The sequence below is a fragment of the Cetorhinus maximus genome, chromosome 8 (genome assembly GCF_964194155.1).
Source record: "Cetorhinus maximus chromosome 8, sCetMax3.hap1.1, whole genome shotgun sequence".
In the NCBI taxonomy this organism is placed as follows: domain Eukaryota; kingdom Metazoa; phylum Chordata; class Chondrichthyes; order Lamniformes; family Cetorhinidae; genus Cetorhinus; species Cetorhinus maximus.
The window spans coordinates 36894273-36913644 of NC_135886.1; the positions used below are offsets into that span (position 1 = coordinate 36894273).

The 19372-nt window shown below is 41.0% G+C and overlaps 1 protein-coding gene and 1 non-coding gene across 5 annotated transcripts in view; one reads left to right on the forward strand and one right to left on the reverse strand.

Moving 5' to 3' along the window:
• Window positions 1-19372, forward strand: part of LOC144683562 (neuron navigator 1-like) — a 725427-nt gene that overhangs the window by 239869 nt on the left and 466186 nt on the right. For all 4 annotated transcript variants that reach the window (XM_078546698.1, XM_078546702.1, XM_078546700.1 and 1 more), the window contains exon 5: window positions 9748-9854. In XM_078546698.1, coding sequence (XP_078402824.1) covers window positions 9748-9854 — 107 coding nt within the window. The remainder of the gene's footprint in view (window positions 1-9747; window positions 9855-19372) is intronic.
• On the reverse strand, window positions 12060-12166 carry LOC144684112 (U6 spliceosomal RNA). Its single transcript, XR_013577396.1, has one exon. It is a non-coding gene; the product is annotated as a U6 spliceosomal RNA (small nuclear RNA).

Genomic DNA, 19372 nt, shown 5'->3' on the forward strand with positions numbered 1-19372 from the left:
CAATTCTCTCACCAAGTTCACCACGATTTGCTGCAAAAGTGTGCATGTGTGCATTGAGTGTGAAATTGGTCCCTGAATGGCACCCGTAGCACCCAATGAAAGGGCACTATCAGGCCAAATTACACGGCCACCATCTCATTACAAGACTCAAAACTTTCATGATGTTAAAAAAATTGATCTTTCACAATAGTTTCCTTATCAGCTCAATGTTATTTCTTCTTGCTTTCAGTGGATCTTTGTCTAAGCACGTGCATAATTAGACATTGGGTCTCTGTAAAAGGCTGCCATATACAACATGATAGTCCCCTCGGGTGAGTTTTCTTTTGAGGTTTTTTTTGCCGCTGTTGACAGCCCAAGCTTCTGCTCACTGTCTGCTCTCAATGACACCACCAAAATCAGGAATTGGCTATGTTGGGAGTTGCCAATCCATAGTGTTATGCAACCTGCTGAAACATTACTTCAGTCGTAAATTTTTGTGAATGGACACAATATTTTTGAGTATGAATCTTATAGCTTTCCCTGACCACTAGCTCAAATGTCCATCTGTGCTTCCTTAGAGGCTAGGCATATTGGGAATTGGACATTTCCTTAATTCTTTTCAGTATCCTTCCTTTAACAAGCAGCTGTTCAGAAGGGATAAAAACCAGTTGGGACATCTAGCTACTTATAAAATTCCAGGAGGAAATGGAGTCTCTGCCTCTTGGAGACAATAGGGTACATTCTATTTTTGTTTGGATGAAATGTTAGCAGAATATAAATTGACAGGATGTAGCAAAGCCTGGGGGGAAACCTTGCAGGTGGCCTGCATCCTGACAAAGCCGAGTAATAAGCGTATAGGCCCAGAACTTGGTAGACCGGGAGCAGTGTATACTACTTTAACATGCTTGGCAGAATTGCCCGTAGTCCCATGTTTCTTGTTTAAATTAAACTTAAATGAGATGTAACTCTGTTTTTTCTGAAGTACAAACAAGATTACACATGCACTCTGAAGTAGGACTGTTTTAGGAGAGGAGAGAGTGTAAGTAAAGATTAAAATACCCTGCTGTAGTATTTAGACTCATAAGCAGTATAACACAGAAGAAGGCCATTTGGTCCATTGTGCCTTTGCTGACTTTATTTGAGAAAATGATCCAGTTAGTCCCACTTCTCCACTCTTTCCATTTAGCCATGCAGATTTTCCCCTTGAAGTGCCCAATTACCTTTTTAACTCTTCTTCCACCGTGCCTTCAGGAAGTGCATTTCAGATTACAAATACTCGCCATGTAAAAATAATGCTTCATATCTCGCCTCTGGTTCTTTTGCCAATTAACTTAAATCTGTGCGCTCTGTTATTGACCCTTTTGCCAGTGGAAATAGTTTCTCCTTGTTTTGAGCTCACATCTGAGTCTCTGTTATAGATAGATGATTTTGATACTTAGTTCTGAAGAAATATTGGAGTATATTTACTATTTAGTAAAATATAATGGCCTGATAGTAGGGAGAATGGTAAAATTTGGCTTGAGCTATTCTGTGGCTCTCCTTGCTGTTAACAAGGAAGAAATGTCCTCGTACTGGAAGGAAGCAAAGGCGATTATGTACTCCTCGCTTTTGCACAAATAGCCGCAGTGTTTTTGGACTTGGAAGATTCAGTTGGATCGTATAGCAGCTAACAGTTGACACGGCCAAAACAACTTTGATTGCTGCCACATTTTGGCACTTTAATTACAAATACACAACATTAAATGTAGGAATCATTGCAAAAGAGCAGCATCAGGGCCCCAACAATGTGTGTATCTTGATGGATCCACAAATTTGTAAATGAGTCCAGGGGGAAAAAAAATTAAAAGCAGGCACAAAAGTAACAGAATAGTTTTAAGGGGGCCCAAAAAGAAGGCCTCGTATCTGGGCCATCATTGCCGCACCAAGTTGGCAGATACTCTGAAATTCAGCTTGGAGCTGATTGTTCTCATTTAAATATTAATGCAAGGCCCACACATGCAGATTGCATGTATCTTGGAACTCCCCCAAATCTAAAACCCTAGTTGGAGCTAATATATCTGAGTTTTCTCCAGACATGAGGTTTCTAACTTTTATCAAGCTAAAAGGTAAACTGAAAGACCCCTTTGTATGAGTAAAATCACCCCAAATTCCATTCTCTCGGTAGTCCTAGAAGGGGGTTATTATGACCTGCATTTTTAATGGCGTAATCAATGAGAAAACAATCAGTTATCTTGATGCTTCAATATGACTTTGTAACTGGGCAGGCATGTAACAATAAAATAAAACAAGGCTTGGACGACTTTCGATTCTAAAGTTGGACACGTTTGTAAAACTTTGTTTCTAGTTGGAAGTATCAAAATTTCAGTGTAAATCAATTTGACAATACTCAAGAAGAAAAATTTGAACTTGATCTCATTTTTCGATTAGTATTTCAAATTGGTATTTTGAGCAATGGTTTTTATGAAAAGCTTATAACCCTGGTTTTCAACGTGAATAGGGCATCCGGAGGGCTAAATAGTTGTGGGATCCGGGTCAGTGGGAGAGGGGAGTGGTTTTGCATCGCAGGGCAGAGAGAGGTCGCATTTTACAGCAAAGAGAGAGAGAGCGAGGTCATATGATGGGGAGGGAAGAGAGGCTGCGTGTTATGGGGGAATGGGGGATAGACACTGTGTTGGTGCGGAGAGAGATTGTGGATGGGGGAATGGGAGACACATCAGTGCGGGGAGGTTGTGGGATGGAGGGAGTAAGATTGTGGCAGGGTTCAGGATGACATGAGATCATGGCGGGAATCAATCTCAGGGAGGAGTTGAATATCAGGGTGAGGATCATGCAATCATGGTGATGGAAGCAGGTTAGCTTGTTTGGCCTGGAGTAAATAATCCTGCACTTCCTGGCCCATAAGTGCTTTGTGGGTTACTCAATCAAAGTATGAATATGATTTCGCTTTTTTAAAATGTACAACCTCACATTTACCATGAGGTGTTTTATCCCCTTTGCCACTTCTATGCGCATTCTACTATTTTATGACCATTGTCTTGCAGCTTACTTTGGTCCTCAGAATCATTAACTATGCTTTCTATTTTATTATGCAAATTTGGACACCAATCCCTCAAACTCTATATACCCAAATCATTGGTGTGAAATAAAGTAAATAGTTTTGCTGCAAAGGAAACTGGTATATAGGGTGGAATTTTAACCTGTAAGGAGGGGGTGGGTGTTGGGTTGTGCTGGGTATTAAAAAAGCAAAAAAAGATGTCAGGAACCTGGTAGGAATCTTCAACTTTGGCATTTAAAAGGTGCTGGTTTCTAACAGCGGTGGAAATCCTTGTGGGACAGGTTGGTCTGAGAGTTAACTATGCAAAAGACCAATTATCTACAGATTTAACGCTGGATTCTGGTTTTAACTGCCAGTATAGAGGTTTTATGAGCTGTTTAAAACATGCCAGGTTCAACAAGGTTGGAAAATGGTGGGAATTGACCGGACTGTGAAACTGGCAGACTGGAAAGCCTTTAAATATAGAGCTATGTCAGCTGCTTCTTTGCCTAAGTGGAAGACTTTTGCTCACGTAAGCGTTTCTGAGAGTGTGCTTTCATAGCTTTGGGTGTGATTTCTAAGACTTTGGAAGGCTAGTTCTATCCCTTGGACTTTTTAACTTTGATCTGCACTTCCCAGCTGTCAGCATTCTCAGTAGAATGGGAACAGCTCTACCTTGAATCTCTGACGAGGAACAAGGGGAGCAGCATAGGCAACACCAACACCAACACCAACAGCAGCAGCAGCAGCAGCAGCAGCAGCAGCAGCAGCTGCCTTCTCCTCAGAGCCACCTGCTGCTTCACTAAACAGATGGAATGAACATTGAACTCCAGCTTGCAGGGGGGGCAATGCATTCAACACAGGGTCTACAGGCACAGGGTCAGCTTTCTGGACCGATCTGAGCACCAGTGCCTTGGGGGGACTCAGATTTTCATGACAGGACATTGCTAACATCTGGAGGGTCCTGGAACATGACTGACTTCTAAGCGGACAAGGTGCACATGTATTGATGATGATGGTTGAGGTCACCACAATCCTGAATTTCTTCACCTCCAGCTTCAGGCATCTGCTGATGACATTCACAATCTACTGTATGTGGGTGCATCTCCTAGGTGACCGATGCTATTTTGCTAGGACTAACGCTTACACCCGCTTTGCTACTGATGAGCCTAGTCGGAACAAGAGGGCCCTCAGATTTGCTGATCTGGCTGGTTTCCCATAGATCGAAGGGGTCATAGACAGGACCTGTACAAATCAAGGCACCCTCAGATCACCCAGCAAGACCAGTCAATCAAAAGGGATCCCACTCCATAAATGTTTAGCTGGTGTATAAACAAGAAGATTACCATGCATACCTGTGCAAAGAAGCTGTTATGATGCCTTCATTTTGTGCCAGTCAAGTCTCCCACAGATCTTCACACCTTCAAGCTGACACAGCAGATGGCTCTTCAGAGACCAGGGCTACCAGATGTGCCTGCTCATAACCTGTGATTTTTCCTGTATTCCTTCATGGGATAAGAGTATCATTGACAAAGCCAGCATTTGTTCCCTGACTCTAATTGCCCTTGAGAAGGTGATGGTGAGCTGCCTTCTTGAACCGGTGCAGTCCATGTGGTGTAGGTACACCCACAATGCTGTCAAGGAGGGAGTTCCAAGATTTTGACCCAGTGAAGTAATGGTGATATAAATCCAATTCTCAATGGTGTGTGACTTGGAGGGAAATTTGCAGGTGGTGGTGTTCTCCTGTATCTGCTGGCTTTGTCCTTCTAGGTGGTAGAAGTCACAGGTTTGGAAGGTACTGGTGAAGGAGTCTTAGTGAGTTGCTACATTGGATCTTGTAAATGGTTCACACTGCTGCCAAGGTATGCCAATAATAGAGGGAATGAATGTTTAAGTGGCGATGGGGTGCTGATCAAGCAGGCTGCTTTGTCCTAGATGGTGTCCAGTCTCATTAGTGTTGTTGGAGCTGCACTCACCTAGTGGACAGGCTTTGGGGAGCTAAAAGGTGAGTTACTCTCCACAGAATTCCCAGCTTCTGACCTGTTCTTGTAGTTACAGTATTTATATGGCTGGTCCAGTTCAGTTTCTGGTCAATGGTAACCCCTAGGATGTTGATAGTGGGGGGAATTCAGCGATAGTAATGGCAAAAGATGATACGATTCTCTATCATTGGAGATGACCATATGTGTGTGGCCTGAATTGTTACTTGCCACTTATCAGCCCAAGCCTGGATGTTGTCCAGGTCTTGTTGTCCAGGTCATGCTGCATATGGACACGGACTACTTCATTATCTGAGGAATTGTGAATGGAACTGAACATTGCCATCATCAGCACATCTCCAATTCTGACCTTATGATGGAGGGAAGGTCATTGATGAAGCAGCTGAAGATGGTTGGGTCTAGGGAACTATCCTGAGGAATTCCTGCAGTGATGTCCTGGGACCTAGACGATTGACCTCCAGCACCCACACAAGTTTCTTTTTGGAGCCCAGTCACTGTTGCAGAGGAAATTATAAGCAAAGCTACAATGGTGGTCATTTAAAAAAAAAATTGTGTTGCTAAAGATGTGATACCAGTGACTGAACCAGGGCACCTTTCACTATGCACCAGCAAGGGTTTCCTGAATGATTGTGCAAGGCACAGCACACCACTATACAGTGCAGCAGAGAAGACTGGAGCTACAGGAGGAGGAAGGTGATGACTGGTCTGCATCTTCGGAGGAGGAGGAAGAGGAGCAATAGAAAGGGGAGGAGGAGCCAGAGGTGGCTGGTGTCCCTGGTGCTGTTCTGCCCTAGCTGCCAGAGACACCTGAGATGGACTCATACAGGCGAGATTCAGTTAACCTGAAGTTGTGCAGCCATTTGGCACATCAAGGCTGTCCAGCACCCACCTCCACCTCCAACACATGCATTCCCACAGTTAATATTCATTCCATCTCACTGACACCCACTGCTTGTCTTCTACTGCTGTCATTACTATTTACATTAAGGCTGATGGCCACTTGGCAGGTGAGGAGCCACAATGAAGATGACTGGACAAGAGAGATTTGAAATAAAGTTTATGATACGTAAACATTGCTGCTGAGTACCTGCCTCTGTGCAGTTGAGCAGCCCCCATTGCACTGGGAATCTAGAGACAGACTGGAAAAAACCAATTGACCACCATTACTTACCTTTAACAAGCCTCTTAATGAGTTCAATTGGCTGTCTACCTCATGGGGTTGGGATGAGGGAAAGTCTGACTGGCCCCAAACCAGCCTCGTTCAAATTGGTCAACACTGGGAAAGCCACATGTCAGCCGGTGCTAGAATTTTTGCCCCAGCCCCCACAGTTCCAGACCTTCATGTGTCCAAAGTCACCTGCCCACCCTCACTCTCGAGGATCATAGGTTGGACCCATTCAGGCCCTTGCTGGCGCTCATTCTAATATTGAGCCTTGAATGGTCAGGTAGGGTTTGTGATCATTCTCACTAACTCCGATTTGGTCAGGAAATCTGGGAGTGGGATGCCAATATTGTAGCTGAGTTAAAGAGCCAGCGCATGCCCACTCCACTAACTTTCAGGTTCCCGCACCTACTGCCAGCCTCCCTCATTGTGAGCAAGTCCAAAAGTTGAAATTCAGCCCATTGTGTCATGCATGTTTAAAAGATCATGATTTACAATATTAGGACAATTCTTACTTTGCAGTCAGCTCTGGTTTGTGACTTGGACAGTCTGGCTGTTGATCTTGCCTGGTTCTAGGGAAAGGCTAACGATAACATAAGTACGTTCCTGGCTGGCACCAACTGAAATGTCAGCCTGGCCACAGGCATACTGAAAATATTGCATTGCACCAAATTTCAGATACCGGTTACTATTTATGTAATTATTAATATTTTTTAAAAATACATATTAATACTAAATAAAATATATTACTCTAAAATGCTAACTGTTCTTACTCTGAAACGAGCTACGTTTGTTAATTAAACATAAACCTTATCAAATTACAGTTTGTCTTAATATGGAACAGCTGGAAATCTGAACAAGCCGTTGTTCTCTAAATGTGTGTCATCAACTGATGTGTTCACTTGAAGTAGGAACTTCAATCCATAAAAATCCATATCAGTTTACATGAAAATTCTGCATCATAATTTACCACAGGTTTCTTGGCCTGTGTTGTTTTAAAGTGTGTTTTACACTTCCAGTCAAAATTTTATTTGTCCCAGGTTTGATGCCCAGCATGTGCTGAGTCCACTGTTGTCAGTGATAAATATATACCACAGTTTACCTCAGTAATGTTGGACAAAGCAGCAGCAAAAATAAACTTAGGTTCCCACTCAGTGACTCATGCTGGATAATGCACAATTGTTGATATTAATTCTCATGATCAAATAGTTTGCTGACACTCGAACTTTGGTTCCAGTCTGTGTTATTTTAGTGCTGAAGATAACCCACTTAAAACTAAAGAAACATAAAATCTAAGCTTCCAGATCTTGGACTCAAACAAAAAGAACAACTACTTCAAAAAGAGACCAAACAGCTTGAGTGGCTTCCTGAGTTAGCACACATTGAGTCTCCCAATCTCTGCAGGGAAAACATCCTCTTCAAAGAACACCATTGACTGACAGCTAATGAAGCACTCCAAGTGATACAGGATCTCAAAAAAAAAACCCATGCATTATTTTGAAATCCCACAGACCTTACTGGAATGCATTGCACACTCTGCAAACTGATCACAGCCCCATCTCTCAATAGCGCACCCCCTAGTTGACTGTAAACATCGCCAGGTAACTGACCCACGGTGACATCCCAGGTTTCAACCTTCCACAGTAAATCTGGACAGCCATCAACCACTTGAGGATAGGCCTGGGAAGATGTAGTCATTTATTCCACAAGTGGAACATGAGGAACAAATTATGTCTGTGGCCATCGGAGTCAGACTGTCCTCCATACTGAACTTCTACCCTGAGAGATCCATTCCTTGTGGCATCATAACCATTCACACTGCATCACTGAAGCTGTTGAATAGATTGTTAATCTCAATATCAAACTATAACTGCTTCCCCAGCCATACAAATAACTACTTTAAGAGAGCGCTAGCTAGGTTGTACCCAGCATAAATGAGTGCATTCTGCAGAGAGAAGGTAAAACAGTAAAGCAAGAAACAATAATGAGCAGCTGGTCAGTTAATTATTTTAATATTTTATATTTCCCAAAAGATTGAAAGTTCTAATTCTAGTTTTATTCCCCCTAAGTAGTAGCTTCATCATAAAAGATATGCATTTCCATCCTCTTTTATAACCTCACAAGTACAAAATCTCTCTGCATTCCAAAAAAATACAACTTTATTCTCAGCCAATGATATTTTAAGAATGAAAGCAATAATGCTGTGAATTTGCACAGCTATCTTAGGGTTTGCTCCAATGTCATGGTACTCTCCATAACTGTCCATTAAATGCGCCTGAATTTCTGTCGTTTGGGGCTCCCGATGATTAAAGTTCCATACCAGAACTTCCCTTTTTGTTTTGCAAATGACTGTGTTCTTTCTAGTCAATATTGCATGGATTTTGCCCTCAAAATAATACTCTATTTACCTGCTCAATATTACGATAATAAATACCTTACAAAGAATTTCTGGAGAAATAAAAATTGTGATTCAGTGAAATTGAAAGTTGCTGCAGTCCCAGAGGATCATAGGCTGCTCTCTCCTTAGAGCGAGATGACTGGTGGTGAGTTTAACCTGAGGATCGCCATACCTCAGGCGAGGGGTGAGGTTGAGAAGACAGGGCCTTCATGGATGATCTCAGCCAGTATGGGAATTGAGTGTGAGTGATAGTGTAATGATATGTGTATATTTTTATACTTCTGTGTTTACATATATATTCTGCTTAGGTAAGGGTAAATCTGTGTTTGTGTGTGTCCAGGGTTAATCAAAGGAAAGGTTCCTGGAGTTGCATTGTCTGTGAAATCTAAGGGATGAAAGATTAAAGGTGTTTTCATTTTGCATTTTGTAATGAAACCTTATGGTGAGTCTTAACTTGCAAGTAAACAGAGTAGATCTGAAATTTGCATTTGGGGATGTGTTGAAATTGATGTGTTACTGTTGCACTTCAAAGGAGTCACTCTCAAAGATGTAAAGAACAATTGCATTTTACAGGAGGTTCATGAGCAAACAGGCAGGCGTTTTCAATTTTATTGACCCAAAATAGCGGGTAAATAGGAACATGAACGTTTTTAAAATTTGGGAACCTGAGTTTTCAAAAGGATATTTGAAGACAATGGAGAACTAAGATGAAAAGGGTATTTATTAAAACGGTTTGCTATGGAGGAGAAGTCTCGCTGAAAGCCAATTCCTGTATGTTTGGAGTGTGCTGGAAAAGCTGTGGAAAAAGCAACTCCATTTTGGGCCAGGAGACTATTCTTGTGTGCGTTTAAGTTTTAACTTTTTAAAAGTTATCACTGGAATCCTGTGCTTTTGTGTTCAGTAGCTTTCGCTCCTCATTTCTACAATACAAAAAAAAGATTATGATCATATGAGTCGCATTTCAATCTGAGATCCGGCTTGTTCAGCATTAACATCAGCTGTGGTTAAAAATAGTTTGAAAAAATACGGCACAATGATCTTCAAAAATGTTTTGCTGTAAGATTTGTAAAAATGTTCTTCAAAAGGTGCGTTCTAGGTGTTAGTCATGAAATGTTGAATTTTGCATCAGATCATTGAATCATTCTGTTTGAATCATTCTGTTCTCATCTTTCAGAGGAGAAACGAAGAGAGACAGTAACAGTATAGAATCAAAGGACTCTGCTGGTCATCCTAATGCAGAGGACTGCAACTGGAAATCCAAAAAATATCTTGAGGATATAGGTACAGTGAATCCTGATATGATTTTTTGCTTTAAGTAGATCATTTTTTGAAATATGTTGTTTCTAAACTGGTCAGTTTATTTTTTTAAATTTCCATTTCAGTAAAGTATATTGATGATTTTTAGATGTATATTTCTGAAAAGGTCTTGCTTACAGATCTTTACTGAGATTCATCCTGGCAAGAAGCGTACCCATTATTTCTCTGTGCAACTTTTTGTCATTCTTAGCAACTAGATATTACAAGCTTCAGCAACCCAATAGTGATCCTACAATAGAGCAACTGGGACATTATTACTTCAGACATATTGGAAAATATTTTACAATCGATTCATAAAAAGTTGTGCATTTCATCCATTATGGTATAATTTTGGTACAAATAGCTCAGCATAATTGAGGGTAACCCATTCAAAATCTTAGCTTCAAGCAGTAAAAACATGAGATTAAAAGAAAAATGCTGCGGATGCTGGAAATCTGAAACAAAGAGAAAATGCTGGAAAAACTCAGCAGGCCTAACAGAATCTGTGGAGAGAAAGACAGAGTTAACATTTCAAGTCCGTATGACTCTTCTTCAGCTCTGAAGAAGTAAAAACATGAGGATTGTTGAAAAAAGAGGACATACTATCGAAGCTTTTCATCTTGCATTCATTAAGACAGCTATAAGATAAACCAACGGTAAAGGGGGACAATAATTTATGCTGCATGAGAAGACAGTGCTGATTGGTTCGTAAGTGGTCTCTGATTGCTCAAGGCATTGACTTGGAGAATGCAGCAGAGAGCTGTTAACTGCCAAGCCTTTGTTTCAAATTCAAACCAGGCAGGTCGATGCTGGTCAAGGCATTGCCATGGGGGATGAGCCAGGTAATGGTGGTTTCCCCAAGCTTTTGTTTAGTTGGAAAAGATGTAATGCATGGGCAAGCTCCTTCTGTCTGCAAAGGACAAGGCCCTGTGTGTGAATATATCCGGCTTCTAGCACATACATAAGTGAGTCACACTGCGAGCTCGACTAATAATCTTAAATTGGTTTTCAGTGTAATTCTTAGCACAATCAGGATAGTTTAACAAGTGTTGTCCAATCAAATTGACCTGTCTGGTTTGAATGTGAAACAAAAGCTTGACAGTTAACTGTTCTCTGCTGCATTCTCTATGGCACAACTTCTACCAATCAAAGTCCACTCCCCAACTAATCAGCATTCTCTTCTAATGCAGTGTAAATTGTTGTTCCCTTTTACTGTTGGGTAATCTTGCGTAGCTGCCCTAATGAGTGCGAAGCAAAAAGCTTCGCAAGTATGTCTCTTTATTCAGCAATGCTCAGTTTCTGTACTTCCAAATGAATATTAGTAAAAACATCCTTGGAGCAGTTGCTCTAAATTAATTTGGACTTGTCAGTTAAGATTTGGGGAAATAGGCAGTAGTTTCCGCTTTGGGCACAATTGGCAATCCACGAGTAAATTATGTTCAAAATTGTGTTAGTATCGAGAAGTGTGTTTTTTTCCCTCAAGTTTCCATTTAAAGTCATTTATATTTTGCCATGAGCTAGTGCAATTGGGTAATTTTTTAGCATGGAGATTTTTTTAAACTGCATTTAATAAAATGTTCCTTGATATATTTATAAGTGGTAACCTGGTGCAGCTTTATTAATATAATTGAATATGAGTTTAGCGCAAAAAATAAGCATTTTAGTCGGTGTCCAGTTGACCAACTGATCTTGAATAACCTGAAAATGACGAAAGGAAAAGTGTGTAGAGCCATTTGCTAGTTAGATTTGTGTACTCAGTTTCTAAATAAATTAATTCCTATTAAAGTTTAAAAAAAAACCCAAAGCTTTCAAAAAGTATCTATTAGCATTGAGTCTAAAAGAGAGACAATTTAATTTTAAGAGCCCGCTTGAAGGCCGCAAATGAGTACAATTAGCAGAAATTCAGCATGATAGTTAATTTGATCTGAATAGGTGGCAGTTTTGGAGAGGGGGGTTGAATTCCAGCGTAATTTTTATTTAAGCTAGAACAAATAATCACAGAAACTTAATTTTGCTAAACGCAAGTTGCACTTAAAATTCCATGAAATTTTATGTTGATTTAGCTACATTTCAGGGACGATTTACCAGAATGGTTTACCAGAATACCAGAAAGCCACAGGTTGGAGCAGTAGGGATTTTTCTTGGAAAAAGGAGATTGAGGGGAAATTTGCTAGAAATGTTTTGAAAGTCTGAAATGTGGAATGCTTCACGAATTTGCGTGTCATCCTTGGGCAGGAGCCATGCTAATCTTCTCTGTATCGTTCCAATTTTAGTATATGTGCTGCCGAAGCGAGCACCGGAAATTTGCTAGATGTGTACACGACGAAGACAGGTTTAGATAAGGTAGAAAAAAAAAAGCAGTTCTCATAAGCTGATGATTGCAAGGACCGGGGAGGTTTTCAGCAAGAGATTCGGTGGGGTTGGGGGGAGAACTTTTTTTTAATAAAGTGAGCGGTAATATTCTGGAATTTACTGCCTATGCCAGGGTGACCAACTGTCCCAGAATTTATGGGCTGTCCCGTATTTGAGACTGTTTTCCCATGTCCCAGTTTGTTTGCTGCTGGGGTGCTGTTAGTCCCATATTTTTGATGTTTGGTTTTTGCACATGTGCAGCACGCGCAAGCACACTGCACTTTTGTCCTGGTGGCCCACTCCCACAGGATCTCCCCCTCTCACTCCCATAGTCTCACAGGCTCGACAGCACCCCCTCTCCCCCACTCTCACAGGCTTGGCAGCAAGCACCCCAGATCCTCCATGCCAAAGTGTCCATTAATTTTTTCCCTGAGATTTGGTTACACTGGTCTGCACAGGTAGTGGAATTGCAAATGATCAGTGATTTCAGAAGAAAATTGGGTTGGCACTTGAGCGAAACTAAGTTTCGGGGCTACAGGGATAGAGGGGGGGAATGGGATTGGCTGATTGCTCTACAGAGAGTTGGCATGAACTTGATAAGCTGCATAGCCTCTGTCTGTGCTGCAATGATTCAATGGGCTAGATTTTCATCCTAGGGTGCTGGTCCTGACACCGGGCTGAATTCTGGGTCCAGAACCTGGAACTAATGGGTGGTGGGACCACCTTTACGAGCCCTGTCCAATTAAGGATGGTGGATTGGCTCCCAGTGTTGGAGGGCCAATTGGAGGCCCTCCAGTACTAAAACTTGGCAGGCCAAAGCCAGTGAGGGGAGCTGCTGTTACAGGTAGGTGAGAGTACCACATGATGAAGATACCATCTGAAGACTTTAAAAATAAAAAAAAAATACAAAGAGTTCATTGCTGGCAGCTGTCATCATGTCCAGGGAATCTCTCCACAGGGGGCCTGTAACTAGAGCTGTGATCCTATGGTTATTGAGTCTAAAGGTGTGGGGTGGAGGGGGGTGGGGGGGGAGTGTTATTTTTAATGTTGGAGCACCGGGCCCTAGGTCTCTAGATCTGCCTGGGGGATGCTACCTCCATCCCTTGGCTGACTTTTGGCCTTAGTGGAGGGCATGCATGCCAACTGGAAAATTTCAGTTGTCATTGGTAATGTGGCCCTAATAAATCCTTAAGGATGCCTAATTAGCTACCCACTGCTTGTGGGTGGGTAGCCATTTCACCCTAAACTGGAATGTTCAAAATGGCCAGTGTTTTCCTCCTGGCTCCATAAGGATATCTCCGGCCTACTGTGGCCATTGCAGGCCGATCACAAACTTGCTGACCCACACCCCTCTTATTTTGCCAGGGACTGTTTGGGTGAGAAAAGAATGTCAAGAAGAAGCACAAGTACATTCAAAAGGAATGGATATTATGGAGAGTTTTGAAGGGCATGAGGAAGGGGCCAAAGTGGAGATGTTGATTGGAGAGAGTTCCAATGGTGGGATAAGGTGGTTGAGTAAACCGTCACTGGTGTTGCAATGGAGTAGTTGAGGAACAAGTAGTGAGCGATGGAGGACCAGAGGGTGCAGGCCCACCAAGCTGCAGGAAAAGACAAGCTAGGGACCGTCTAGACAATAGAGAGATCTGAAAGTAAAAATAAGAATCTTATGCCTGATTTCGCTGGGACATGGGAAACGAGTGGAGCTTGATGAAGGATGATGTGGATGATTTGTAGTTGCAATGGTAGAAGGTGGGATTGCCAGTTGTTGGAAAAATACAGCCAGGAGGTGATAAATGTGTGAATTAGGGTCTCAATAGGGAGAGGTTACTGCAGAGTTAAACAATATTATATCTTTTTAAAAAGGTGATCTTGACAACAATTAGGGAAAAGGATGAGTTTAGGATCTAGTATTACTCAATACACTTTTATTGTCCTTACGGAAATTTGTTGTGAGTACAACTGCTTATGCATAACCTAAAGAAAAAAGAGAGAATTACATCAGCAATACCACAACCCATGCCGCTACAGTACAGCACCAACATCACAGCCAAAATAAAAGAGAGATGGAAAAATAGAGAAGAGTCTTAGGTCTTCATGTTCCTTCCCCGGCACAGATGCAACCAATGGATACATAATGTGGCAATGACCTCCAAAAACATCTCCTATATCAGGTGTTAATGCTGTTTTGGAAAGCTCTCTGATCCCAGATAGTTGCAACCCGTCGGCAGACACTCAGCACTCCTTGAAATCCTGCTATTTCTCTGCTCCGGAAAGCTCCAGGCTGAGGAGACTGCCTATTTTTTCTGGCCCAGCCCACCTTTGTCCAGAGATATTGCAGCCCATGCAGCCCAGAAGTCCCCTGCTGACCGGCGATGGGTCCAGTGCAGCAATTCTCATCTCCTAGGCCACGTGGTTGCAGGCCCAGTGCCGAGCAAAGAACCAATCTGTAGAAGGGGTTAGAGAGATGACTGACGTATACCACAAGTTACAGTTGATAAAGCCATACTGAACTGTGCTGCTCCAGCATGACTAATCACTGTCCTGGAGGCTTTATCTCCCTGTCCACATGGAGCTTTCTTTTAAACCGCCACTATCTTAAAAACAGCATCTTGATATGCCATAGCTGAGCACCTTTGCACATAGATCTATTCCCACCCTTTTGTAACTGGTTGCTTTGAAGTGCATGAGATCGTTTTGGAGGGAACTAGCTTGTAAATCAGTACAATGTTCGACCTGTTTGCAAAGCGGTGCCTGAGCAGAAGACTCAATTGGCCTGGGAGGATTGCATACTAGTAATGAAATCTACTCAATTTAACCTTCCAGTTAAAATGGTGGCAAAAGAAAATAGTGTGGGCTTTATTACAGTTATCTGGTGCTCCCCATTCTGATTTTTCCTCTTTGTTCCACTTAGCTGATACTTTGTCTCCAGATGGAAGATCAAAAATACCCCATTGCGTAAAACGGTGCCCACTGTGTCTTTAAATTTAGGTTAAAATGAATTCTGCCCGACAACAAGCCTGACTTAGTCAAGGGCCTGTCTGAGCAAGGTGCAAAGTTCTCACACCTGGGAACAAAAGGCAAGTGCAGCTTGCTAACAGTAAATATACTTGCCAGCTCCAAGCTTTTGGGTAGAAGAGAAAAGAGAGAGGGGAAAAGAATAGCAGCTGGTGTGGTCAGCAGAGAGAATAGCTACTTAAGCCGAATGCTGGAGGGCGACAGTCTCTAGTTGAACAGATGCACTCCACAGCCGCTCTGGGGAGATTTGTCCTGGTGTGGCCAGGGTGGGGCGGGGGGGAAGAATCATTGGACTAGGCTTTACTGCTGTGGGAAACTCTCTGAAAACTGATGGAAGCACCTGGAGATGGTCACTCGAAGTTACTTCTTGGTGAAACAGAAAAATGTGAACCCATTGGAAGCTGGATGCAACTGTGGACTGTTTATTGTAAGGACTGTAATTCCTTAGAGAGAGCAATGTGAAGATAAAAGTAGAATGTTTCTTTCTGTAGTTCTGTCATATATGTTGCCTACAAAAAGAAAATAGTGTATGGCCAATAGTGCTTTTAGTCATTTGTCACTCATACAGTAAAAGTTTTTAAATGTGAAATCTTGTCATCCTTTTTCAGCTATTAACTGGAAGTTTGATTTTTTTTTTCTTCAATGTTATCGGTATGTACGGGATCATAGCAAGGTGCAGTGCATAAAGCAATAGTCATGTTGAAGAAACACACTGCTTCGAAGTTAACTAAGATTGAAACAAGCCAGGTTTTAGTTACTTACTTATGTACCTTAACAGTCATTTGCTGGGTGTTCTCATCCATCTGCAGCTGTGCTATGGGTAGACTGCAACTTATTAAATTTTGCTGGGCATTGTTGTGTGTCCTTTATCTAACCTCTATAGATAATATGATACAGTGATACTAGACTGTTCTTAGTGATTTTCCACAGAAATATGGTTTCTGAAACTAATATGCACCTTTAAAATTAAAACTATAAACCATAATTAAAATAATTGATAGTAATTTCTTAGAAAGTTCACAAAAATGCAGTGTTTTAACAAATTAAAACTTATAATTTATTGTGTGAGAAAGCTGACATGTTAAAATGATAAACAAGTCAAATATTTGGTGTGTGAAATTTTCCCAAGTCAGAATTACATGGGAAACCAAAACCTGCAGATGACATGAAGTTATGAGGTCAACATGCATACTAAATGAATGGAAATCAGTGACACTAAATTGATTTGCACATTGTGGGTAACAGATGTTTTATGTCTTGGGTAAATGAGTTTGTTGACCAACCAAACTCTAACTGCACGCCTTCCTATGTACTTATCAATTGCTGCTTGCAATCAATAACTGGGAGAGACTGATGTGAGAATAAACAGTGATGGTTTATGGGACATAGGGCAGAGCACCAGACCATACGTAGTCACTCAGAAACCTTCAGAACTAGACTTACAGTTCCCAGTTGCCCACGCTGTACAGTGATTTCATCAGTGCTGTCACATGATCAGTACACTTGCATTCTCTTAAAGGGGCAGGGTCCCTCACTTTACCACAACATGGTTTAGAAAACCTAAAAGTACTTCCTTGGTTAGAAAATATGGAAATTAACATCTCTAAATGGAATTAAGTTCTCTTTAAAATTGTGGTCCATATTTGAAATCATGGGTAAGAACCCCTGCTGAGATTGTTGTTGGTGCACAACAAATGGGAAAAACTTGTTCATCTGACCCTTGTTTTTGTTAAATGCTGGGCAATCTTAGTGGAGTTTAAATTCAAAAGCATTTTACTGCGGGTGCTGGAAATCTGAAATAAAATTAGAAAATGCAGGAGATACTCAGCAGGTCAGACAGCATCTGTGAAGAGAGAAACTGAGTTAATGTTTCAGGTCATGACCTTGCATCAGAATTGGTCATTCACCTGGAACATTAACTCTGTTCCTCTCTCCACAGATGCTGTCTGACCTTCTGGGTTTAAATTTAATGTTGTTGGGTTCATTTTCCAGTCGTGAAACTGGCCCAGTGGTAACCAGTTTAGCAGGGCAGAGATCCAACCATGGTCTGCATGTTTGGCCCAATGCTAAATTGGTTGGGTCTTTTTTACATAGTCCTGGCCCTGGTATCTGCTGGAATTATTCCAAAATGGCCCTGCGCCCATTTCCAATCCAGTATGGGCATAAGCCAGATATGATTTATTCTGTCCTTTCTTTTAGGAGATATGCAGAATAAAATGTATTTCATGTGGTAGTCACACTGTTTTTCTCAAATGTAGCCAATGTGTAGATTGGAGCAATACTTTAATATACAGCTTCAACAGGATGAATACTGAAGGGTTCAAAAAGTACATATATCTGTGTTAATTTAACTCTGCATTAAGATACTTTTCAGCATTATTGGAATGCAGATTGAATCCAATTTTATGGAGTATTTTGTATGTTCATTCATTAGAGCAGCAAAAACAAGTTTGAAAGTCCTTCAGTCTTGGCACTTATTCAACACATGCTCTTGCAAAATGCAAAAGATTGCTTAATATACCATATGTACAAAAATGTATGAGTATGTTTTGCAAAAAAATCAAAATGACCATTCAACATAACCATATGTGTGAGATTTGTATCTTCAGGAGGCTGAGGCAAATTAGACTGCTTTCTTCTCTATTGCTAATATTAGTACAGTTGTTTATTGCATGACAAGCTTCATTTTATAGGCTAGGAAAGTTTTGTTGACAATTTAAAAATCCAAATAAAGATCTTCTTCACTATCTCCCAATGTTGGAAATATTGCGAGCTTGAACCCAGCTGACAAAATAGTGCAACTCAAAGATTAGAGCATCACTGTCACAGTTTTAGGGTTGATGTACTAGATATTATCTCAGGTTTGGTTACACTGGACACTCCTGTAAGCGGAGTGACCCTTTGTTGCCCAATGTCTAGTTAAATGACTTATAGACTGTAACAGAGAACATTTACTCCATAGTTAATTTATTGTTTGACTATTTGAGGGTTAGCACCAGAAAATTTACCATGAATATTGCCATACTCTAATTAAAAATCCAACTGGTTCACAAATACCCTTGGTGAAAAAGGTACCTGCCATGCCTAGTTAGTCTGGCCATGTGCTTCTAGTCCACACCACGTGGTTGATTCTTCATACAATTTGAATTGATCTAGCAAGCTATTCAGTTATACAAATAATTGCTAGGAAATTCAACCATTAGTTTCGAGGACAGCTGGAATAATTGCAGCCATTTCAACATTGGCCACATCCTTAGAACAGATAATATGAACATTTAAAAGTAAATGAGCAGAGCTGGATGCCCTCATTTTAAGTTATGGAAATGATCTATCTTCAGCCCTCAGAAGACTGTAACTCGAACAATGGCAAGAAGATTGATTAAAATAATGGGCAGGGGAGCATGAAGGTCATAGATCTCTGAGCACTGCTTCCTTCAGGACCTCTTAGAATTATATAAAACGTGCCTTTAGTAATCTAATATGAAAATGGGAATTGATGTGTAGCTGTCTGCTTGTGTGTCTTACATAAAATTAGTTACCAGCCCGTCAATTTTAGTAAAACTTCCATTGGAACCTGTTATAGATATTGGTTACTGAATGGTCACAAAATACTGTTCAGGAGGTGCATTGTTAATCACTGAGTAACACTTAAATGACAGCAATTTGTTTTGCCATCCATTAATAAGCTTTAGTGAATTATTCTGGCAGTCATGGCCTGGCAGCAACTAATTGTTGCCATAGGAACTAGAATTTGTTGGATAGATTGGGCTGTGCCCTCTGCTGTGTTTACAGGGCCTTCTCTGCATGAAGGAAGTGGTCATCTGATATTGAACATACAGGCTTCAATCTGCAATTGAATTGTAAGTCTCAGCATTCACAGCAAACTATAAATAATTATCAAATGTTGTGGAATGGGTGAATTTTAATGCAGCTTTTCAATAGTAACACACCTTGGTATGTGACTTTTACTACAATGTGGCCAATTGCCCAACACATTCAATATAAATACTTCATCAGCCAAACTGGCCAGTAATTTATTTCAATGTTATTGAAAATTATGTAAATGTCTGAATAATTATGTCTGTGTTAACTAGAATCAAGATAATTTCAATAATTTCAAAATCAGTGTGTAGATA